This window comes from Leptodactylus fuscus, chromosome 6 (genome assembly GCF_031893055.1).
Source record: "Leptodactylus fuscus isolate aLepFus1 chromosome 6, aLepFus1.hap2, whole genome shotgun sequence".
In the NCBI taxonomy this organism is placed as follows: domain Eukaryota; kingdom Metazoa; phylum Chordata; class Amphibia; order Anura; family Leptodactylidae; genus Leptodactylus; species Leptodactylus fuscus.
This window is the reverse complement of record NC_134270.1, coordinates 59,284,670-59,310,228: the sequence shown is the minus strand read 5'-3', so window position 1 is coordinate 59,310,228 and position 25,559 is coordinate 59,284,670. Positions and strand designations below refer to the sequence as shown.

Sequence of the window (25,559 nt, the reverse complement as noted above, 5' to 3'; positions counted from 1 at the left end):
TTATGACCACAATGTACCCAACATCTGATGGCTACTTTCAGCAGGATAATGCGCCATGTCATAAAGCTGGAATCATCTCAGACTGGTTTCTTGAACATGACAATGAGTTCACTGTACTCCAATGGCCTCCACAGTCACCAGATCTCAATCCAATAGAGCATCTTTGGGATGTGGTGGAACGGGAGATTCGCATCATGGATGTGCAGCCGACAAATCTGCGGCAACTGTGTGATGCCATCATGTCAATATGGACCAAAATCTCTGAGGAATGCTTCCAGCACCTTGTTGAATCTATGCCACGAAGAATTGAGGCAGTTCTGAAGGCAAAAGGGGGTCCAACCCGTTACTAGCATGGTGTACCTAATAAAGTGGCCGGTGAGTGTATGGTTGAATTGACACACACAAACTTAAATATATACATACGTTTTATATAATGTATTGTACACACATTTTTGTGGTGGCCATCTATTTAAGAAAAGCCTGCTGTGCTTTCCTATAAAGTTGATTTAAAAAAAAGCATACTGGTGCATACCACCCTGACAAAGGACTCTTGTAGCTACTGTCAGATGGTTGGAGTCCATTGGAAATGTTTTTACCAACCTGTGCTGCCGATTGTGTATATATGTGTGTGTATATATATATATATATATATATATATATATATATATATATATATATATATATATATCAACCTTTGGATTTCCTTGAAGTCCCAGGGATTAATAACACAGCCTCTCAGCATCTCTCCTTGTGTACAATAAATGAATATTCTGCAGTTTCCTTCCACCTGAGCCACATGAGAGTAATAAATACCCTGGCCTGAAATTTATGGTAATCCCTGAACCAATATTTCTTTTCTTTCTTGATTAGAAATCACTTGCTCCAGCCGGGCTGTGTCTTCATCTGCAATTACTGTTTGATTATTTCAGCTCCGGATTTGTGGGAAGCGCCAGTCGCCCAGCTTTGCCTCCGTGTTGTGCCTCCAGTAAAACAAACACATGCCATTATCCCTGCTTGGTGACTGCCACCGACATGTTGCAAAACAATCTCTGTTGATTGCACACAAGTCGCCTGTGGAGTGTGCACCAATGTTCTTATTTTTTTTTTCTTCTCTTTTAAAAGGGGCCTTAACCCGTTCATCTTTGTGTATATATATCCTTAATGTTGAGGAGAGCACCATGATATTATTGGACAAGGACACAGACATGTTAACCCTTTGTTAGCTGTTGATAGGTGGCTTCAGAAGTAGGCTTTGCCTTATTTATCTCTCTATATGCTCTTTATCATTGATTGTATGGTTGAGGCCAAAAAAATCTGCGTTTTATAGTCCCAGCAAAGCGAATGAGATTTAATTTAATCTGATCCACACATTGCTGAACAACGTGGCAGAAGCATGCATTTTTAAAAATGAAACATGTTAAAAATGCTGTTTTCCCCATAGACTTAAATGGGGTGAAGTAAAAATTAAATACACAATAAAAAAGCAGTGAAAAATGAAATCCTATGAGGAGCAGAAGCGGTCACTCATTACAATGAATGCCAGATCCATAGCAACCATATGTACACAGTGACCACTTCACCAAGAATGAGGATAAGATGACCTCAGTTTTAGGATCTGTGAACATCTAAGGGTCATAAATCACAGATCAGCGGCAGGTTCAAGTAACCATATTATAAAGATAAAACAACCTCCTCATGTACGATACATTGTGACTCTGAACTGCTCTATGAATCTGAAATAAAACCTATTTATAACATTGGTGCTATATACTATAGACTGCCATGGCCAAAGTTTTGTGTGTGGCCATACAACGCACCATTCCTCAGCACTGTGCCTTTGGGCCAGGTCACATTGTTTCTGTATTAGAAAAACATACCATGTATGAAATTATCTCATCCAGTTATGCTACCAATCATCGACCCCAGAAGCCAAACTATAGTTAAAGGGGCATTACATTATGTGCAAATCCTGGATTTGTACATAGCGCAGGCTCTTAAATCCTAATGGACAGAATTCTCACACCACTGTCCCATGCCAGGTTTTCCTACTTTTCTGCTACACTCAACAAGCAAATTCAGCCATCCCAAAGGTGCTATGAAATTTGTGTCACTTAAAGGGAATGTGTCAGCAGAAAAAAAAGCAAAATTAAGTTCCTGAGTTAAAACTGGTGTTTAAGAACTTCTCATGGTTTTTTTTTAATGTTGTTAAATGCAATCCAGGCAAGATGACAGCGATAATAATGTGCAATACATTGAATGAAAATCTACAATCAGAAAGTAAAAACAGATTTGAGAAATGTTTATATATCTTGTTTTAGTTGGAAAAAGAATACAGGAGATACATTCCCTTTAAAATCAGTAGTACGTCTGCAATTGATTGAACTGCTGCAGTGTGATATCTTGCTACAGAAGACAACAAAAACCAATGAAAAGTAATTGGAAAAATATTTTACCATGCTGCAGTAGTTTAACCAATTGCAGAAGTTTGGCTTACGTTTGCTCCATCTGTACATGCGAATAGGCTTACACTGCAGCAGGTGCATGGATTCCTGAAATGAATGGGACAGTCACAGAAATGTACAACAAATCTTCCATGTAATTATTCCCGTATAATGCATCCACCATATGAGCTCTCTTGCCCATTCACTGACACTATTCTATCAGGTTAAATATATTCAAAAGGCTTGTGGGGTCTTATCGACATTTTTATTATGATGTAAAGACACTATTTCCAACCAAGGTGACATGGGAAGTCACTGTCAAGGGTGCTACTACAACATTCTGATGGTAGGATGATGGCGATAGGCAAGATATGTCTTGTATCTTTCATCTTTCATGTGCAATACCTGTGGCCAGGATAAAAGGTATTCCACACTTGCAGTTATTCCAGACTTCATGCTGGAAAGAAGACCGGGTCCGTCTTATCAGCAGGAGCTTTTATGGCTGCAACACCAGCAGTAATTCGGAGAAAGAATGTAAGGCTTAGGCCATTCATATACAGTGCCGAGATACCATGAGCTCATCACCTGCTATTAGCAGTGGGTGCCTGCTGTAATACACAGCTGAGCTCCTGCTGCAAACCCTTAAATCTACAATAACTTTGATCCTGGGTGTTGAATCCCTTGGGTACCACTAACAGTAGTGACCACAACATATAAGGAGTAATTCACAATTTAGACAAATTTTCCATTCATTGGTACCAAAAAGAACAAATACTTGCGCTTTGCTAGACTCTTTTCTAAATAGTCTAGACAAGGGTAGCAAGCTACCTAAACTGGCCATACACATACGTTTTTCAATATAGTAACATAGTAGGTTGGATAAAGACACAATTTTATCAAGTCAAACCTATAACCCTACAGTGTTGATCCATAGGAAAGCAAGAAACCCCAGAATAATAATAAATAATAATAAATTTTATTTATATAGCGCCAACATATTCCGCAGCGCTGTACAATTTGTAGGGTTCAAATACAGACAGAAAGATACATTACAAGAAAAGTAATTTCACACAATGGGACTGAGGGCCCTGCTCGCAAGAGCTTACAATCTATGAGGTAGAGGGGGTGACACAAGAGGTAGCAGGGGCGGCATTGCTTATGCAGAGGTCAGACACTTTTGTTATAGAGTTTACTGTCATTACACAAACATAAAACTTTGAGCCATCATCAGTCGTGTCCTTTAACATGTGGATGGTGCTTGGACATATAGAGTTAGCCTGAAATGGCATCATATCCTGGGGTAATGTGGGAGCTGGAACAGAAGAGGGTTACATTTTGGGGATTCTAATGACAGTACGGAAGGGTTTACATTAAGAATTGTGATAGGCCTGTCTGAAAAGATGTGTCTTTAATTTGCGCTTGAAGCTGTAGAAATTGGGAATTAATTTGATTGTCCGGGGTAGAGCATTCCAGAGAAGTGGTGCAACTTGGGAGAAGTCTTGTATACGAGCGTGGGAGGTTCTGATAATAGAGGATGTAAGTGTTAGGTCATTGAGTGAACGCAGAACACGGGTTGGGCAGTAGACAGAGATGAGGGAGGAAATGTATGGAGGTGCGGCTTTATGGAGAGCCTTGTGGATGAGGGTGATAACTTTATATTTTATTCTATAATGAATAGGCAGCCAGTGTAGTGACTGGCACAGACCCGAGGCATCGCTGTAGCGTCTAGACTGATAGATGAGCCTGGCCGCTGCATTCAGAATAGATTGTAGAGGGGAGAGTTTAGTGAGGGGAAGACCGATTAGTAAGGAGTTACAGTAGTCAAGGCGAGAATGAATCAGAGAGACAATAAGTGTCTTTAGTGTATCTCTTGTAAGGAAAGGGCATATTCTGGAGATGTTTTTGAGGTGGAGGTGACATGAGCGTGCAAGTGATTCAATATGGGGAGTGAAGGAAGGGTCTGCGTCAAACATGACCCCGAGGCAGCGGGCCTGCTGCCTAGGAGTTATAGTAAGGCCTGAGACTGCAATGGATATATCAGGGACAGATCTATTAGATGATGGAAACAGTAGTAGTTCAGTCTTAGAGAGATTTAGTTTCAGATAGAGTGAGGACATGATATTAGAGACAGCAGAGAGACAGTTACTGGTGTTCTGTATTAGTGCAGGGGTGATGTCATGGGAAGATGTGTATAATTGGGTGTCATCAGCATAAAGATGGTACCTGAAGCCAAATCTGATGATGGTTTGTCCAATGGGGGCTGTGTAGAGAGAAAAGAGCTGTTGATGGTCAACAGTATCAAAATCTACAGAGAGGTCCAGAAGAATAAGAAGAGAGAAGTCACCATTAGATTTAGCCATTAGGAGATCATTGGAAGGCTGATGCCAATTGCTCCATGTCAGCTGTAAAAAATCCTGACTCCAACTCTGATGATCAGAATAAATCCCTGCATCAACTTCTCGTTACCAGAATCTAAAACCTGTAACCTGTAATATTTCTCTGTTCGCTTGATATTACACAATGAATCCACCATCACAGTTCCATAGCCTCACTACACTTGCAGTAAAGAATCCTCCATCTATGTTATAGAATATATGTTCTTTGCTCTAAGTGTAGTGTATGTCTCCTTGTCACTGTTACTGGCCTAGGTGTATAAAGATCATTAGAAAAGTGTTTGTGCTGATCCTTCATGTATTTGCACATTGTTATTAGCCCCCCCCCCCCATAGACCACTTTTTTTCTAAACTGAATACCCCCAAACATGCTGATCTGTCTCTGTATTCCTATGCACCCATTCCTCAACGGCCGTGATGTGGCCATTTGGCAAATGGTGAAACTATTCATAGGAATGATCCCACCCTCAACGGTAACAACTAAACTGCTCAATCGCAGGAGTAGTAAAAAATAAATACACAGCGCACACAGGTAAATTGGCTCATGATTAACCAAAACCAACGTATCATGCCAAACACTCTTTATGTACAACATGTCTGATCAATTTTTGGCAAGCTAAAGTTTGTCCTCGGCAGATTTATTGGCAAATTTCTGCAAATGTCCCTTGTGAAATCACCCTAAAGGCAAGTATACATACAGTTTCTGCATGCAAGGAACATGTGCATACAGTGTCCTCCACACCATACACGGGTCTTCAGAGCGACATTTATTTGCGCTAAATCCGATTAAGCCTTTTCCGTTACATGGGACCTTCCCAGTCTGATGTTTGTGTAGACTATTTTCTAGCAGCTGTGTTTTGTTTACTTCATGTGTAATTTTCCAAATCTGCCATTTCCTTAACTCTTTGCAAAGTGAGAGCGGAGACGGCAGAGGCACACGGCTGCTCTATGCTCTGTGAACAGTGCTCTGTGTGTTCGCCTTGCCCCATGGAGACCTGGTTTTCTGGTGTTTCGGCTTGGCCCCAAGTGCTCTGAATTACACTTAGCATTCAGCGCTGGAGTACACTTTCTGTATTACACCATCTCTGATTCATCACCAGTCACCATTAACCTGTTGGTGCCCTGGTGAACATTAGCACCAGTAACAGGATGTTAATTGGTCTAATGGGTTTAATGTCAACATACTCTAATTAGCTAGTATATAATGAGCTCATTATTTTTCCTGTTGCCTTTCATAATGTGCATTAATATTTTCTTGGTAACAGGAAAAGTCTTTTAGCAGCGAGTGCTGTCAGGGACCTTAGACCATGTTCTGGATACCAGTTAATAGGTCTCCTCATTATTCCACAATATGTGTTATGTATTTACAGATTTGTTTTCATATATCGTCTATATATACATTTACAGTTATGGAAGCTGTTTCCTAACTGTTGTAGTAAATGGGGTTCTGTTCATACTCGCATCAGCTTGAGTTAAAAAAAAATGTCTAAGGGGACGTTCACACGGAGTCATGTGGCGCTGATTCTGCCACGATAACTCGTGTCAGAATCAGCGCTGATTTCAATGTGTTACGCACGTTAAATGGAACCCATTGAAGTCAATGAGAGTCTTTTTATCAGCGCTGATTCTGCTGTGAGTTATTGTGGCAGAATCAGTGTCACATTACTCCGTGTGAATGCCTCCCTAAGGGTCCATTCACCTGGAGGAAAATGGTGAGGAATTTGGTGTGGAATTTCAGCGCTGAAAAAAAAAGCCTCCCATTGACTTCAATGGCTTGCTAGCAGAAAAAGAAACCCATTGAAGTCAATGGGAGGCTTTTTTTTCAGCGCTGAAACGCCACACCAAATTTCTCACCATTTTCCTCCGTGTGAATACAGCCTAAATGGACACCATGATGTATTGAGGAGCGTTTTCTAGCATGAAATAAAGTGTTTGAGTATAAACTGCTATATACTGTGATCTGACCTGATCTAGTCTGGTTGGCTGGGGTAACAGCAGAAGGAAGTAGCTTTTAGTTTTCTAGGTTTGGCTTCATATTCATAGTCCTATACTACTGTAGATTGCAGAGCAGTCATTTCTTTCTTTCTTTCTTTCTTTCTTTTTTTGCTGCGATATTACTCAAAAAATAATTTTTGCAAAAATTACTGCTTTCATGGTCTGATTATTCCCTAATAGAAAGGCTTAATGAAATATGGGAAGTATCAATGCAGAATCTTTCCCCAAATCTGCGATAAATTCCTATGTGTGAGGGTAAGTTCAGACGGGGTTTTTTGGTCAGGATTTTGAGGCCGTATCTACCTCAAAATCCTGACCAAAAAGACGGCTCCCATTGAAATCAATGGGAGCCGGCCAGTTCTTTTTTTCCGGGAGCCGTTTGTTCCGGCTCCCGGAAAAAGAAGTGAGATGCTCATTCTTCAGGCGAATTTGCCTCGTGACATCCACCTGAATACACTCCCTCCTGACTAGGCCCATTCCTTTGGGCCTAATCCGGAGCGGAGTGCGCGTATTTTGGACCGGAACCTGAGACGCCCTCCACCTCAGGTTCTGATCCAAAAAAAAACAGTGTGAACTTACCCTTACACTCCTGGTTCTCCTCTGACATTCCCAATCACTTATAATAGATTATGACCTACTCGTGATGATAAATGACTGTTGAATGGCAGATTGCAGTTCAAGTTTCTTTATGCTTCAAGAATATTGTGCTACATTGTTTCAATACGCAATGAATGTTAATATAAATATGCATTTGTTGGAGCATGTTCTTTGTGCCGCATGTAATGGAGGTTGAAGGTGCAGCAGAGAAAAAGCTGCTTCCTGCAAAACTAATGCTTGTTTATGTTGGGGGAATGTCCTGTGTACACTAGATATGTCACATTACCTAGTAATGTATCTATCCCACTCCCCAATCTGTGGCCCTGGGTTCACATGATGCATCATCATCAACTTTTCCAAAATTACGGCTATCAAAATATATCTCCTAATCAGTTTTACAAGGTCTTGATCAGTTCTATTTATTTGTGGCTAGTAAATACATATCTATATATATATTTTTTATCTAGAACCTATTTCTTTTAATCAAGATTAACTTTCTCCCCTTTAACAGGGCCCTAGATGTGAATCAATCCCATGATGCAACATGTGTCCCCAGCACCAGCTCTGTCAATGATGGCCACCCAGAGTGTGCCGCCACCCCCTTATCAAGAGAGCCCACAGGTGAGTGCAGACAAACAGGGTGTGCTGATAAGAAAAGCAACACCAGTACTGGTCTAGAACTGTACTCTAGGTCTGACCCCACTCAGTCACTGTCTGATATAAAGGAGTCTATCACCTCCTCTAACCACTTCAAAGTGCCCCCATAGTGCTGTAGATGCTGTAACATGGATAAAAAAAAACATACTTTTGTTATGTTTCCTAGTCCCGTTGATGTCAAGAAAAATAAGTTCTATTCAATATGCAGATTAGGTACTTGGAGCACTAGGGGCATTACCAGAAATCCCAGAATATCACTTTCTCCATGGAATACATGTCCCTGTTCCTGTTCATGCTGCCCCATGGGCAGTGGGAGTTGACCAGCCTACTGCTCCGACATCTCCATATCCTTGGCGAATCTTAGCCATCTGCAGTAGGCTCAAGTCCTCGGTGTGTATGAGCCTACTGCGTATGCATCATCTTTTCAGCCTGACTTACATCTGAGAGTGGAGAGGGTTTCACTTTATAGTCTGTATAGTTTATATAGTCTGTATCCTCGGGTCCCAGCCATCAGTGCACAGCATACTGTTCATGTGTGAGATTTTGCCAAGGATATGGTGACATCAGCAGTAGGATGATCAATTCCCACTGCCTAGAGGGCAGTACACACAAGAACAGTGGTGTGTTTTTAGTGGCGAAAGTGGCACTCAGAATATCTGGTAATACCTCCAGTGCTCTGATGACCTCATATTCTTAATTAATAAAACTGCTTTTTTCTCAGCATCCACGGGACTATGAAACATAGCAAAGGGATGATTTTTATCCATGTTATCACATCTACAGCACTATGGTGGCACTTTGAAGTGTTTGGGGGTGGTGATAGACTTCCATTAAAACTGCCTTACAGTCTAAAGCTTGTCAGGAAAAATCTGCCATAAGTCTGTGGAGCCTGGATTTTTTATTTTTTTTTGTAGATATGACCCTTGGCGCATTGTGATTTTTCTAGAAAACGTGATACTTGGTCCATTGAGTCCTGAAGTGAACCTAAATTTCTAAAATAATTCAGCTTTTCCTTTTTTAATGCAAATTCCATGTTTTTATTCAGTACGATTCAGCATTTGACTTTAAAATGCATGGTCCAGGGCGGCAATGGATTAAAAACGTCCTGTAGTGTGTGCCGAATGCTCCCAAGGGGAAAAACTTTACACTCTTTAAAGAACAACCTTAACCATCTGCAGAGGCTGAAGTTGCTGCATTCTGCACAGATTCATCAGCAGCTGGATGAGGTTTAGGGCTAAAAGGATTAGCTGAGAGAATCAAATACCTCAGATCTGCAGAAATAGAAGAGTTAGTTAAGTGTGAAGAGTCTAATTAAATTCACATTTTACTGCAAATAAACTCATCACAGCTGCTGAATGACGGACCCTGCCCTCCCTGGGGATCCTGAGCCCTTTCTTTTCCTCCTGTTTGATTCTACAGCACCCTAGTGAATAATTTTACTATTCTTTGTATAGCTCCAACATGCACTGTAACGCAGTACAGAGAATGTATCCACTCCCTTCTCTATTATTTACACATTTTCCCTTCCTTCTGTTTGATTCTAGAGAACCCTGGTGAAGAACTTTCCTCTCATTTGTATAGCTCCACCATATTCCGTAGCTCAGTACAGACAACGTATCCACTCCCATTAGTCCTATATCCACATTTTCCCTGTAGTGTGAAAATGTACTGTAGGATCAGATCATGGGAGACAAGTTAACCTATCAGGCTGTTTTTGGAGCGTAGAAACCAGAACACCTGATGGAAATGAGAAGACAGATAGTATATACAAACTCCACATAGATGTTCCCTGGTCAGGTTTAAATCCAGGAGCCGAGAACTACTATCTAACCAGTTATACACTGTATATCAGTAGTGTCAGAAGACAAGCGTGCCACAAAGGAACAATTTGTTGTGCATCATTATTTAAAATGGGTCATGCTGCAGTATATATTTGGCTGAAAGGGTTCTAGACACGTAGGCCAACTTATGCCACCCCCCTTGATGCACCTTTTAAATAAATGTTGCAGAATAAGATTAGATAGAGTGAATCTTGGAGTAAATGCATTTTAAAAGGCATTTACTAAACTTTCCGGACATTATAAATGCCTGCTATATGGAACAGCACTCAGAGTTCTTAGATTGTGAGATTTTTGCAAATCACTCTGCATTAAAAGGAAATAACTTTGAATATATGACGCAACAGCCCTTCAGGCATATATTCCCATTTCCCGCCCTGCATATATTACTATTTGCTGTCCCAGACTATATGATAGGGTAGGAGTGAGGGCTAGGACAGGGTATGTGGCTGGGCAGGTGGACACGACTCAGACCATTGTTTCTCAACCTTTTCACATTTGCAACAAATTATAGTTGTATATTGGTCTGCACATCAGTAGCTGTAGCACCCCCAGTAAGTATAATGCTCCACACAGCATAACTCTGGTGCAGAAGTAGGTCTGTCTCTAATGAAAAGGGTGCTGGTGACTTTAATTTCTGGTGCAAACCACCAGGCTCCTTTCCATTTGAGCTGTGCCTGGGTCTCTGATGGCTGTACAGCTAGTATGGTCCTGAAGCTGGGCCTGAAATACATAAAATGTACATAACAAGCATTATGGCACAGTAAACTACGGTATAGCAGGACCAGAGAGTCTCCAATTGTAAGTTTCTAAGGTGGAATAACCTACCTTATAGTGTGAGTTTCACTTTAGTAGTAGTCAGATGATGATCTAACCAATTGACGGCTCACACTAGCATTGTGCTCCCCGTTGTTCGGGTCTGCAAAGGGACTTTTCTCTCTGCTAGAATTTGTGACCCCCAACGGCTCAGATGTGAACCCAGCCTTGGCTAGAAAGGCTCCTGATTCTTAGAACTTCATTATGATTACAGAAAGTGTAGTCTGTAGTATTATGTGGCATGTTATGTGAATATCTATATCCTACTGTGTTAATATACAGTATTGTGACATATACCTATCTAGTACATTTTATTAGAGTATACGTATACATGTCTAGTAAAAAAGGCTAGCTGAGCTGGGCCTAACTGACCAACCTCCCATAACCCCATTTACCCAATAAACACACAGACACCAGGTTGGAAGTAAAGGCCGCAGTGGCATTTTACTTACCATAACCAAAGTTAAGTAAAACATATAACCATCATTATCATCATTATATTAAATTAACATACACATACCATTAACATATTATTCAAATGACATACAAATAAAAATGCAAATAAACCACCATCTTAACATATCCTTTATGAACCAATAACTAGCTGACTACTTGTCCCCATATATAACACTAATCTTCACCAATAAGGAGGGGTCCCTGAGAGGCGCCAGTCCCCAGACCTCCAAATTTTACCTCCAGCCGTAATACATCTGACCCAGGGGCACCAACATTGGAGGGTATCTCCATCCTGGGTACCCTGACCGCAGGACCTATAAAACCACTTGTCATCCATTTAAATTTCCACTAAAACCTCCAGAAGACTCCTCCTTAGGACGCCGCCACGACGAAATTAAAGAACAAGAAGAGGGAGGGCAGGTGAAACAACTTTTCCTGTCACACTCCTGAGTAGATTGAGCCCCTCACCACTCTTCCCCCCTTTTAACAACTCTTAACTTTTAATCCCCACCTCTTGTCCCTTTCTTAACCTGCTAAACTTTATCTGACCTTCTCTAGCTCCTCATCCTCTTTACTGTTATGTGCCCTTTTCCACTACCCCTTTGGTTCCGCTCTGAGGGCTTTCTGTATATAGTTAATGTTAAGCTGTCTGTGCACTAAGAAAGTGCCAGCTCTTGTTTGGCAACTTTTGAAAAACAGGCTTTGTAGCGGCTAGGTGTTGTGTGGTGTACCACCTTATGCATTGTCTACTCTATACAAATCAAATCAAATCAAATAGGCCTTATTGGCACGTCCGAATGGATATTTGGCATTGCCAAAGCTAGTAAAGTGTGTGTGTGTGTGTGTGTGGGGGGGGGGTGTTTGATTTGGGGTATAACAGTCCATGGAGTCTCATCTTCCTCTTAGTTGGTGACCGCTATGTGTGTGGGGGGGGGGGGTTGGGGTGTAACAGTCCGTGGAGTCTCATCTTCCTCTTAGTTGGTGACCGCTATATGGGGGTTGGGGGGGGGGGGACAGGTGGTTTGGGGTGTAACAGTTCGTGGAGTCTCATCTTCCTCTGGTTTGGTGACAGCTGGACACATATTGGGCAGCGATCTCCACAGTGGCCTCTTCTTCTCCCAGTAGGATGTAGAGTTTCCTCTTCTAATCTGCAGATATGAAGTCTGTATACTCTACTGTATATATAGGAGCGCCTGCGTGCCACTTTGTCTGTTCGGGTCAAACAGTATTACATATCTACACCTCTGTGTCGTCCACTGTGTCACTCCTGAAGTGTCTAGCCAAACCACTACTGTAAAGCTTTGCTGCTATAGCTCAGTGACCCTGCCTCCCTTGTCTGCTGAACCACTTTGCACTGTTAAAAATGGGTGACAACATCAGGTCTCCATAATCCTGTGCGATCTACAATTATCACTGAGAGATCTCTGGAGCAGCATCCCTTCTGTGAGACATAAGTGTCATTTTTGCAAGCAATATGGAGAATGGAAAATATTCATAAAATTGGGTTCATGAAAAATATTCATAAAAATATTTCTTCAAAAGACCTGTTTGATTTGATACTAAATATGCTGCTCCATTGTACCAATGTCAATCTGCTGGAAGAGGATGCTAAACACAACATTCGGTGCTATGACCTAGCTGATTCCAGTATTAACTAATATTAAACATAACTAAGGTAATTGAGGATCTATCTCATCAGAATTTGTACAATTTCCTGATATTTCTGAGCTGTTGCAAATTAACACTGATTCTCTCATTATTGAGCTTTGCTTTCTCATTTGCATGGCCCATTTACATAGCATCGCTTCCCGTTTTTAGTGATAAATATTCATAAACATGTTTCTTTGCATTTTTATGGGTAAAGGTCATATTGTAACAAATTGTATCCTGTATTTGAGCGCAGTGTTAACCAAGGCACTTGCTGCACAATAGTGTTTAATGTCAATTTTGCTCTATGGGTAAATAAGTGTAACTGGAAATAAAAGAGTACCATAGAAATGAAGGAAGAAATTCTCTACTGTTTCAGATATGTGTATTATATTGAGGCACAGTTCGAAAATAGTTGCAAACAAGGTTTTACAGGTTTATCGATCTGTCCATCTAACTACCTAGGTATCAAACATATGCACCTAATTCATACAGCATCTTACCGAAGTCAGTGGTGTAACTAAAGTTCTATGGGCTCCAGTGCAGACTATCCGGGGACCCCTACCTCATCCCATGGTTATGGGTGCTAAGGAGTTTAATCAACCTTTGTATGGGTCTCCTTGGCTTATGGGCAAGATGGAAGCTGCAATCTCAATACTGATGCCAATGCTTATGAGCCCCTTAAGGCTCTTGGGCCCAGTGCGACTACACTGTCTGCACCCCCTAAAGTTACGTGCCTGCTCGGGGTGTTGCCTAGGTTTGAGCACCAGGTCGCATTCATACATTGCAGTAGAGTTTTCTAAAAGTTCACCCCCATGCCTGACTTGAAAAGCTCCTTGCACCATTATTATGAATTTAGTGCACATCACATAGAAATTGACAAAAAAGTCAAGTTTTTAAAAATGCCTAAAATTATTTATCAATTGTTGAACAAATAGGCCAACTCAGCCAGCTTTCGAGGTTTTCAGGCCCCTTTACCAAATCATTCACTGTGACAGCAAGATGCCCCTTCTTCCTGCAGATTCCGCGGCTGAGACAGCCGCGGCATCCACGACGTGAGACTCGCTCCTAATTAGGCCCATTCATTGGGGCCTAATCAGGAGTGGGATGCCATGACAGGATACCAATGCTGCTAGCCACGTGGAAAGTTCACAAGGCGGAAAAGGTTTCTGTCACCTACCCTTACTAAGAGAAAAAAATATATTTTTAAATGACTATATATATATATATATATATATATATATATATATATATATATACACACACACACACACACACCAGCAAATATATCTTGATATAGATATACATTCACATACAGTATATATGAACAGTCACAAAATAAGAAGTAAAATGGACATATTTGGTATCACAGCAATAGTTATGAACTACACAAGAAAGTTACACAATATTTATAATGATCACTAAATGGTGTAAATAAAAACGCCACAATTGTTTATATAATGTAACCAGTAACAATCTGGGGTCCATTATTACTATAGGGAGTCTGAGTAATTATTTTAGAAAGGCCCTTCCCTTTGCATTGAATAGTAACATCACATGAATCCAGCCTAAGGCTAAGACCACATGTTGCAGAAAAGCTGCTTTTTTGTTACAGATTTTGCTGTGTTTTTTTTGTGCCAAAGCCTGGAGTGGATTTAGGAGAAGGGAGAAGTGTTTAAGTGCTTCCTTTTATATTTCCCATTCTTTTTGAAGCCATTATTGGCTTTAGCTCAAAAGTCCACAACGTGTGGCCTCAGCCTCAAAGTCATTTGTTTGCTCATTGGAACAGCTATATTTTCATACTGTGAATCTATTGTATAGAATTATAATTGCAGTAAGGGAAAACTTGGTGATCTATTCCCTGTAATTTTAGTTATTTCCTGCCAAAAAATTCTGTTACTCTAAGGCTACACAGGATGAGTCCACTGTTGGATTTCTGTAGCGGACATCCTACAGTAGACTTAACTGCGGCACAAAAAGAGCTTAAATAGGCTGGTTAGTGGTTGTTTTTCAGTTTTCTGACACTGGGTGGATGGCCTGGCTTTCAACTTTGGCAATGGAGAGGTTAAAATTAGGGTTGAGCCGATCTTAAGATTTCAAGATCGATTTTAAAATCCGATTTCCGATCATTTTCCAGCCGATCTCGATCCTGATCGCGATCGTGAAATTTGCTCGATCGCCAGTCAGAATCCGATCTTTTCCGATCCCGATCCTCAACCCGAATCAATGCTTTTCTATTGGAAAAGTCACTTTTAGGGTTGAGCCGATCTTGAGATAACTTCGACGTCAATCCCGCTGGAAAAGATCGGGATCAGAATTCCGATCGCGACCGTGAAATTTACTCGATCGCCGATCGGAATCCAATCTTTTCCGATCCCGATCGCTCAACCCTAGTTAAAATGTACATGCTTTGATTTCTAAGCCTGCAGTGTGTGGATGAGATTTGTTTTCACCCACTATACTGCCACCGTACATTGTGGTAGGTTAGCCACTGGCAGCTAACCCAAAACTTGCCCCTTCTGTTCCCAGCCCTTGTTGTCTTTCACCTGGAAGCCCTCTATTAAACTAAGTACTGTGCATTGTAGGGAACATTATGATGAGCACCATCATGCTGATGGAGTCAAATAGATGTACCATTACTTTGAAAAAAAAAAGCTGTTTTATAAATATGCAAATTAAGTAAGTGCAATGGAGCAAAGACACGCCCCATTGTATATAAGCCTCATTTGTATACTTATAGAAACTGATTTTTCAAGGAAATAGTGCATTTATTGGACTATATAAAGGTATGATTATGCGCAGTAATAATGTCCTCTACAATGCATTGTGGTTTCCAGGTGACATACTCCTTTCAAGAAGCAAATTCCAGCATACCTCTTGTTGGATTCTAAGCTTTTCAGAATAAACCTATTAACCTAAAAATGTGAATGCTCCTTTACAAGATGATAGCTCTAGGTAAGGTGTAAGCAACCTTCGGCTCTCCAGCTGTTGTAAAACTACAACTCCCAGCATGCATACTTGCTCTGCTGTTCTTGGAACTCCCATGGAAGTGAATGGAGCATGTTGGGAGTTGTAGTTTCACAGCAGCTGGAGTGCCGAGGGTTGCTGACCCTTGCTCTAGGTATTAGTTAGTACCACTCATTCGTCAGCCAAGTGTCATTGTTTCAGGCTACCCCAAAAAGCTTTTCCAATAAAGGCATTGGTGCCCTTGATCGCACATGCATTAAGCATTGTTTCTTCTAGCAGTTCACCTGTCATACAACTGTATGGTGTTTTTGTGACATTTTAATTATGGTATTTTCTTGCATTGTGACCTTCTAAACGCAGAATTCGTAATCACAATCCATTTTTCATATTAATAAGCCAATGTCATCACTCTGCTAATTCCATTTGTATGGTTTGACTTTCCCCAGCTGGATGGATTACACAAGAGGTCATTCTTAAATCTTCCACTTTCCTTATATTTGTGATCCAGCTGATATGAAATAAAGATTTATTTCAGGAAGGAGAAATCTATTTAGAGATAAACTGTTTTGCTTGCAGCCGTAACAATGGAGCGAGGCGCTCGCTGAATTGGCCCCCAGCAGCTCTATAAATCTGAAGCATCACCGTCCTTCCCAGAGCAAGATGCAATAACAACGTCTCAGCTGGTGGTTGTTTTGAAGCTGGGAGCTGACTGGTTCCAGATTTACATTTTCATTGCGTTGGGTCGCTGCTCCTTTTATCTCCGCTGCCGCTGTCCTTTTCAATTAGAGTTCCGATAAACGAGGAAAGGAAGACTTTCACGCAGGTCTGAGGTGCGCTGCATATCACACTATGAAGATTGCACTCAGATTGGAATAATCGCCCACATATGGCCAAAGATATAGAACAGAGCAAGCTTAGAAACAAATCTGCAAGCATCGGGTGGCGTGTTTACTAGTCCGACGTAAATACTTTATCTCAAAGGAGTTTTCAGGACTTATCACAATGACCTTGTCTCTGGTGTACCCTATAGATGAGCATTTCTTTGCAATTCTCTGTCCTCTGAGAACATGAATCTCCTTGGCGTCATATACAAAATATGTAATTAGGCCAGTGGCATAAGTACTGGGGTAGCAAGAGTAGCAGCTGCCATAGGGTCTGGTGGGCCCCTGACGGTTTTTGTTTTTTCTTCTTTTTAATAGGCCGTTACCTACTGGAGCAGGTCCCTAGCAGGACCCCAGCAGGTCCCTATTTATTTACCGATCCCCATGCCTGCTCATGTCCGCCTGCTTCCCCTTCTGCGGAGGCGGCTGTGAGCAGTAACAGGGATCGATAAGTAAGGCCGCGGAACTGTGAACCCCACAAACACTGCCTTCATTATACTTGAGGTCTTTTCAGATCCCAGAGTATAATAGTCAGAGGGAAGCAGGGAAAGTAAGGGAACATAAACACACTGTTACTTACCTCTCCTGCACTCTGGCGGTCTTTGGGCCTGTTTGGTGACATCCCAGATGTCACGTGGGCCAGGCCGACGTCCGTATGCGTCGCGACGCAGGTCTGGCTCATGTGACGTCTTTACCAACATTGAAGGTAGCCGAAAGTAGCAGGAAGTGTGCCATAGCCAGGTAGAGGTAGGTACCCTGGGTCTCCGATCATTATATTCTTGGGTCTTGAAAAGACTTGCCTTGGGGCCCAGCCATTCCTAGTTACGCCACTGAATCGGGCCCCCACTTACCATGTGCTATCAGTATTACAGATGTCTTCTTGTGTTGTAGAGAGGCCTCTGAGCTCCCTGAGGCTCAAAGGCCTGGTAATGATTACTACTTCTGTGCCCCCTCTAGCTAAGCCCCTTTCCGTATGACGTACACTCTTCTAAAGTGTTCTACTGTGTATTATGGCCATGTTGGGATGATCCTTTCTGCATATCCATGTGAATGTCCAGCTTGATAAAAAAAGGTTTCTTTAGGTTGAGACCCCATGTTGTGGAAATGCAGCTCTTTGTTGTTGCAGATTTTGCTGTGATTTTTTAGCTAAAGCCAAACGCCGCTCTTGGCTTTGGCTCAAAAAAAAAGCAACAAAATCTGCAGCAAATAAAGCTGCATTTCCACAACATGGGGCCACAACCTTACGCTGAGTTGGCTGTTTTTTTTACAGTTTGTTGATCTATGTAAAGATAAAAGCACAAAATCACCAGTTGGCAGCACTAAAGTATTGTCTACCAAGCCCCAATATTTGGGGAGACCCACATACCCCTAAAACAAGGACTGGATTACAGGCCCTGCAACCAAATTCCTCAGCAAAATGTGCCATCTCTACATTTTTGGAAAATGAGAGAATAAGTAAAAAAAAAATTGTACTTTTGTGTTGTAATGCTGCTGTATAGTGTGATGTTCATTTACAGCGAGTTGCAGTGGGTGCGAAGCAAAGAGCTGAAATGTATTGAGGAATATGAAATGTAATTGAAAGATGAATATTTTAATAACGTGATCATTATCCATAAGCGATCTGGCATCTGCAATATATGGGACCTTGAAAAAACCCCAGAGTTATAGATTTCTATTGACATAAAAATATTTCCATTCACGGACAAGAGGAGATTTTGCAGATTTCTTTTACAATTGAGAAATCCTTTTAGCAATGTACTCTACTTTGTGCACTTGTCTACTTACATATGGGGGGAAGGGGTTAGCATGATACAGAATGTGACTGCCCCATCATTATTAATACCTCTATAATTTTGTGTTTGAGCAGATGACGGCCACGGCTCAGCAGACTGCTAAGGCCCAGCCAGTCCACCTCCCAGCATCCTCTGCAGCAGCGAACCCTGTCCCTGGTGCACCGATTGACCCTCAGGCTCAGCTGGAAGCTGACAAGCGTGCTGTCTACAGGTACTTGAAAGAGCTTCTTGCAGACTCTGTAAAATGCTAATGCTCAGCTCCATAGTGATGTGCCAAGGTACAGTGTGAATTCAGCCTCGGGCTAACTTGTCAGCATGATTCTTGTGTTAGGAGAACTTGTCATTGCGTCTTTCTCTCTTTTCATTTCCTCAACAACATGACTTTAAAATGGGATTAAAGACAAAGCTCAGATCAGTAAATGTGGTAGGTGCTGATGGCAGAGCTCCTGACAAGAGAGGCGGCTGGGAAGTCCTGCACTTGTGTTCTTCTGGGCTCAGACTTCTCCCTATGCTGTTGGTGTATTTTTCACTTGCAGTTCAGATTAAAGTCAGCTTTTATCTGTCTGTTTAGTTGTTTATATCTTTACAGGAGCATACTGTGTTAATTCCGGATCCCATAACTGGTGCCGGTCCAATTACATAAGGGTATCATATTCACAGCCTAGTGAAATTGAACTGGGGGTCATACATTGTGTCCGCTAAAGGGCCCTCCAAACTGATATTCAAGGGGAAGGACAGTGAATATCTTATCTTCATAGGATAGAAGATAAATTGCTGATGGGCTCCCCGGTTGATGGAGGCACGCTTACATTCCCATTCTATTGAATGTGAGCTCTGGAGATAGCCAGAGGTCTGGACTTGACTATCTCCAGCTCTCTCACTGAAGTGAGGCTTGGTTCACATCTGTGTTGGCTCTCCGTATGGGGATTCTGTTCCCCTCTGCGCATAAAAAATGTGGAGAGAAATGCGCTTCTTGCAGCCTTTTCGAGTGGAAACTGAACGGAAACCACGCGGACCCCATTATAGTCTATGGGGTCCACAAGTTTCCTAAGGTAACCGCATTTTTATGAAGATTAGGTTTCAGTTCAGAGGTCCCCAAGCTGTCCGTCCAAACAGAAACCTGTGCACAAATGTGAACCAAGCCTGAGAGCGAGGGGTTATTTTTCTCCAGTTCAGCCATTTTTCCAGCAACTGCATTCACAGCAGGGGTAAAACACTTCTGTTCTCAGGACCAAACATACTAACCTTACACAAAAACACCCCTCTCTCCACTTTGCCCATGTATAACCTTAAACATAATTACGAACAGACCAAATTTATGGATAAGTATGAAACACATATGCAGAAACCCCATTACCTCCTTCAGTGACCAATGTGGTGTGTGTCCCCCGAGTGCCGGCCATTTCATCCTGGTTGGCACCTTTTTGTATGTTCCTCTGGATGACATGTCGGTTGTCCTCTTCATCACGCTCCATAGTGTGAAGTTGGTGTGGAGTGAGGGTTAAGCTTTGGCACTGGCAGGGATCCAAGAAGGCTTCCCTGCCCAGCGCCGACCTGAATATGCCAGTGGAAGGCCCCACCCCAAACTTGACGCCAGCCAATCGCTAGGCCGATGGAGGGGAAGGGGGAGGGAATCCCAGCGTTACCACGACTGGGCAGTATCTGGCTGGCTCACAGATCGGTGGTTAGATCCCCACCGATCAGCAATTTATCCTCGATCCTATAAAGGATAAATATATTTGGTGGCATAACTTCTTTAAGAGGCTGAAGCCTCCTAATTAAGGCAAATCTCACTCCACCTGCGGACCTCATAAAATGACATCTGTGTTCGGTGTTCCGTTCAGCGAATCTGCTTGGGGACCCCCGAACAGAATACCGAACGCATTAAAAAGTGGTGAGCAATGAAAGTCATGCGGATAGAAAGTACTTCAAGAATTACTTTCCTGTCCGCATGTGTCAAGCGAACACAGTGCAGAAAACACATAGACCCCATTACAGTCTATGGGGTCCGTGTGCTTTCATTGCTTACCGCTCTTTAATGCATTCAGTATTCCGTTCACGGGGTCCCCAAGCAGACTCCCTTAATGGAATACCGAACGCAGATGTCAACCAGTCCTTAATGTCTGTTGTTGTCAACTTATGTGAGAATGGTAGTGTCAATTCACTGACAGCATGCATATATTTTGTAAATGTTTAGAAATTAGGAAATTGTAAAACTTTGTACTAATTGGTGAATAAGCTTGCTTAACATAAAATTGGAAAATGATGTAGGCTAGGGCATAAATTTTTCTTACGACTATACCTTCTTTTTTAACTTAGTTTTTATGCCTACATTTTTATACTGTATCATACAAAGGGCACTTTTACTAAGACCATGTATCAGTTTTAGATTGCCTTGGCTTTGTTCAGTATGAATCTTTGCAGAAATACTCCCGTAGACATTCATACAATATCTGTAAGATTTACTTGTAGATTTAGATAGGGATTTCCCCATGCAATTGAAATGGCAGATCAGAATAATATGAGTGCGAAATTAGGAATGGAAGGTATGAAATCTATAGCACCTGACCTAACAAAATCCGAAGCAGCAATGAGAGACCGATGAGAATTTGCTTGAGAGAGGGTGAATTACAGTAGGTAAATATATTTATTAATTGATGTAATGGAGAAGAGGAGCAAAGTAGCCAATGAAATTGCTTCTTTCATTCAAGTTGGATCTGATTGGTTACTTTTCAGTGGTGACAAGATGGCATGACATTAAGGGGACGTTCATAATACCACCGTTTTCCGCCCCGTGGTTTCCGTCCCAAATTCCAGGAGAACTGGACAGGGGACGGCTTGCCGGCGGTCAGCTTTAAAACCCATTCATTTGAATGGGTTTTTAAAGGTAACCGCCGGTGTCTGTATGCAGCCTCTCCGCCTGGAGACAGTTTTTTTTGCACGGACACAAAGTGAATGAATGGGTTATAAAGCTGACCGCCGGCACGCTGTTCCCTGTCCAGTTTTCCCAGGGTTTAGGACGGAAACCCCAGGGCAGACAGCGGCAGTAGTGTGAACACCTCTTACCCCAAAGATTAAGACCTAGATTTTGGACTTTTCCTATCCCATGAAGATCTTCCACTAGTAACCTTATATAGACTCCTCATGGCACTGCCTGCTGTTACTGGAGGATGGAGAAAGACAGGCAGGATGGCTCTGTTTTCTTCTTCTTTTTTTTTCTTTTACAGACTTTTTTTTTTTTTAATTAAAATTTCTTGCCTCTGGGTAGCATGACAGTTCAAAACCACAGTGGGGATTTTTCATTTCATGTCAATAAATTTAACAAGGCCCCATTCAATTCAAATTAACACATGGTCTCTGAGGCTTTCATGCTCCATAGTATCACACAGATAAAAGGGAAATCATTTTGTGGCCTAATTTGGACTTTTTTTTTCCGAACACCACAAATAAATGTAAATAAAATAAATGTCTTCATTCTCAAGTGACCAAACCTTTCCAAATGTTCATGGAGCCCGATGGTCGGCTGCACTTTGGAGAGGCAGAAAATGAATGTGTAAAGTGGCACCTGATTGCGAGCGGGTCTGCATGACTGTACCTACAATGTGCAAATCAACCTTTAGGTAGATGAAGAAATGGTGGCCTTGTGTCCCAAGAGAACTGTTATGCACGAAACCGAGAAAATATGGGACATTTCTGACTTATAAGATCATCTCCTAGAACAATGTACTGTCCTCAAGCCAAAGAGATGAACCCGCTGAGGTTCTCGATGTAGACTTTCTCCATTCACAGCCTTATTCAGTGTGAAACGAGCAAATGTATCCGTTTCGCTTTAGTCATTTGGACCCCAGCCTGCAGAGTATTCCAAGCACAGAATATACTGCAAGGTCATCTGAGCCTTTACTACTATCGTACATAAAATTAATACTAATTGGGTAGTAATAATGTATCGCCTTGTAAAATGGAATGTGAGCTTTTACAGGGATTCATATAGGAAAACCTAATTAATGCTGGTGTAATTATGTCACAGCTGCCACGTGCTGCAACACTGTGCCAATTCTGCCCACTGCTAATATATCGGAAGTTTCTTACAGATTAAAAACTATTACAGGATTGTTCAAATTGCAGCATTTATAGTTCAGTAAAACACATACAAAGAAGTATAAAAAATACTTATATATACACTGTGTCCCAAGTATGTTGTCTATGGTGGTATCTCTTGGGACTGCTGTAAATCTTAAAGGGGTTGGCCACTTTCAGACCAATATTGACAAACAAATGTACAATACAATGATATAGAATTTCCCAATATACTTTCTGTATCAATTCCTCACAGTTTTCTAGATCTCTGCTTGCTGCCATTCATTCTGTTACTTCTGGTGGATAAAACTCTGACCATGGTCATGTGATTTACGGTCCATGGTCATGTGATGAGCACACAGGTGCACAGCTCGTTACCAGGCAGATGTCTGATTACTGGGCTGTGACTGTAACGAGCGGCACCTGTGTGCTCATCACATGACCATGGACTGTAAAATGTATGTCCACTTAATTTTAGGGCCATAACTCATATTTTATAAATAAATTAATCTGCACAGAATTTAGTACTTATTTAGTATAAAATAAACTGGGGCTCAAGGCGGGCCATGATTTTAACCTTATGTGAGTGGTAAGACGTATCATGATATTAGGTGTAACCCCTCGTTCACATCTGCGTTTGGTAATCTGTTCGGGGAGTCTGATGGGGAAAAAGGAATACCAAACACAATTGCAAGCGCTGTGCAGTAAAAGCACACAGACCCCATAGACTAAAATGGGGTCCGTGTGCTCTCCATGCGCTGCCAGCACGAATCATGCAGACAGGAAAGTAGATTGTGAAATACTTTCCTGTCTGTATGTTCTGTGCGGAGATCTGGCGGCAAGCATACTAACTCCATTATAGTCTATTCGGATCCGTGTGCTTTTACTGCACAGTGCTTGCAATTGTGTTTGGTATTTCTTTCGGGGGGGTCCCTATGCAGATTCCACCAAACGGAATACAAACAATGAACAAGGGATAAGTGGGCAATCCTGCCAAGGACAACATTTGCAAGGAGTCTAGTATGAATGGGCCTAGTCGGGAGGGAGTGTCTTCAGGTGGAAGGCTCAGCCGCGGCATCCACCTGAAGAATGAGCATGTCGCTTCTTTTTTTCCGGGAGCTGGAACAAACTACTCGCAGAAAAAAGAAATGACTGGCTCCCTTTGATTTCAATGGGAGCCGTTTTTTTGGTCGGGATTTTGAGACAGATTCCGCCTCAAAATCCTGACCAAAACCCCCCGTCTGAACTCAGCCTTAGTAATAAGGAGTGAGCAATGTGCCAGCTTGAAGTGCATGAGGAGTGCAATATCTCTCTTAGGAGCCAATGCCCCCCGTTACTATGTGGAAGAGCTGGTTGATAATAGATTGTTAGTCACCTGGACCACCAGGCATTTTGTAAACCCACAGTGATCCATGTGGATCAAAGAGAAACAATAGAGGTAAATACAGTCTGCAAGTGTATGGTAGGGTCTGTATGAGGTCAGTGTGAAGAGGGTGCAGATACAAGGTGCTCATAGAAACTACTGATGTGGGTGTGGAGCAAAAGCACTTTGTTCTGGAAATCAGACATTGTAACCTGGTGCGTTATGTTCTAGTGTTATGTTCTGGTGCCGCTTTTCAGCTTTTGCTCAATGTGTTAGAACAAAAACATTGGAAAAAAAGTGAAAATTGACCATTTTTTGAGTTGTGAATGAACATCCAGTGCTCTTAATGTACAGTGCATGTATTATACTATATGTGATGAATGTCATAACAAGACCTCACCTGAATGTGAATATCACTACCACTCCTACCAAACTAATCCTAAGTGACATTTCTGAGAGGCGTTCAGGGACATAATTTTGTGTAAATATAAATGTAATAATAGTTAATGCTTCATCAGTTGTGTGATGGACAAAGCAGTAGGGTACATGGAGAGTACTAGTGGGGGACATGAGTCCTTCTCTCTATTGCTGGTTATGACCCTTTTTCATTTTGCTTGCTGGGAATAAAATTGGACAGGAAATACATTGAGGAAACATTTAAGTGTAGCAGAGCCTCTGGCTTTCATTTGCCGTGCTGGCTCCCAGGCAGAGCAGTGCTGAATGCGCTCAATTAGGCCATTAGAGAGATGCATTCCTCTTTATTAGCCTGTGTCAAATCCTTTTTATTAGTGGCTGCAAACGACCCTTCGTCTGCAGTAAAATGTCATGCCAGTTCAGCCCTTTTATTTGTTCTGCGCTGACGAGGATCAAACTCGCCCCAGAAATAGTGCAGAAAGGGAGAGAATTATTTACCTTATGAATCTTGTACCGGGTTAACCCTTTCCATGCTTTTTTTTTTTTTTCCTTAGCTAATATTCTATTATTTTGATACAAAATAGAAGACACTGGAGCAGATTTATTAATACTGTCCTGGGGAGACAGGTTGGTGGAATGTAAAAAATACATCCACGCTCATCGTATATATAGACCCTTCAGCACAACGTTTAAAAGACTATGGTCAAGTATCTGTCTTAGGTACCCCCAAAAATAGTTGCACCTGGTAATGAATATTGAACACATCACCTGCAAAAGATTTAAAGAGGACCTTTCTCCACCAACTCCAGCTTTTTGCATAATTTTATTGGCGATGCTCCACTGATTCCAATACAGTTGGAATTGTATCTTTTGCCTCTACTGTTCCTGAGCAATAAGTGCTGTTCATTTCTGTGCCTCATATATGATTTAGGCTCTATACTGTCAGGAGGGCAGTGTCAGGTAGGTGTAGACGAGTGGTATGATTCTGAGCGCTGACCTTGCCTGATCACGCTCACCTTGCCTGACACATCCACCTGACAGTACATATCCTAAGCAGCGTATCAGACACCAGAATTAACAGCATTGATTACTCGGAATGGTGGGGGCTAGAGAAAAAAAATTCAACTGTGCCAGAATCAGCAGAGCAGCACCCATTAGTAGATAATAAGAACCAGAGGTGGTGAAAGGTCATCTTTAAGTTGGGTTTGTTTCATGCAGCTACTC

General features: G+C 41.8%; 1 protein-coding gene across 6 annotated transcripts in view; it reads left to right on the top strand.

Moving 5' to 3' along the window:
* Positions 1 to 25,559, top strand: part of PKNOX2 (PBX/knotted 1 homeobox 2) — a 306,344-nt gene that overhangs the window by 228,138 nt on the left and 52,647 nt on the right. For 5 of the 6 annotated variants that reach the window (XM_075280084.1, XM_075280085.1, XM_075280087.1 and 2 more), the window contains 2 exons: positions 7,938 to 8,047; positions 18,556 to 18,692. In XM_075280084.1, coding sequence (XP_075136185.1) covers positions 7,961 to 8,047; positions 18,556 to 18,692 — 224 coding nt within the window. In that variant the 5' untranslated portion in view covers positions 7,938 to 7,960. The remainder of the gene's footprint in view (positions 1 to 7,937; positions 8,048 to 18,555; positions 18,693 to 25,559) is intronic. The other variant, XM_075280089.1, reaches the window with a different exon arrangement.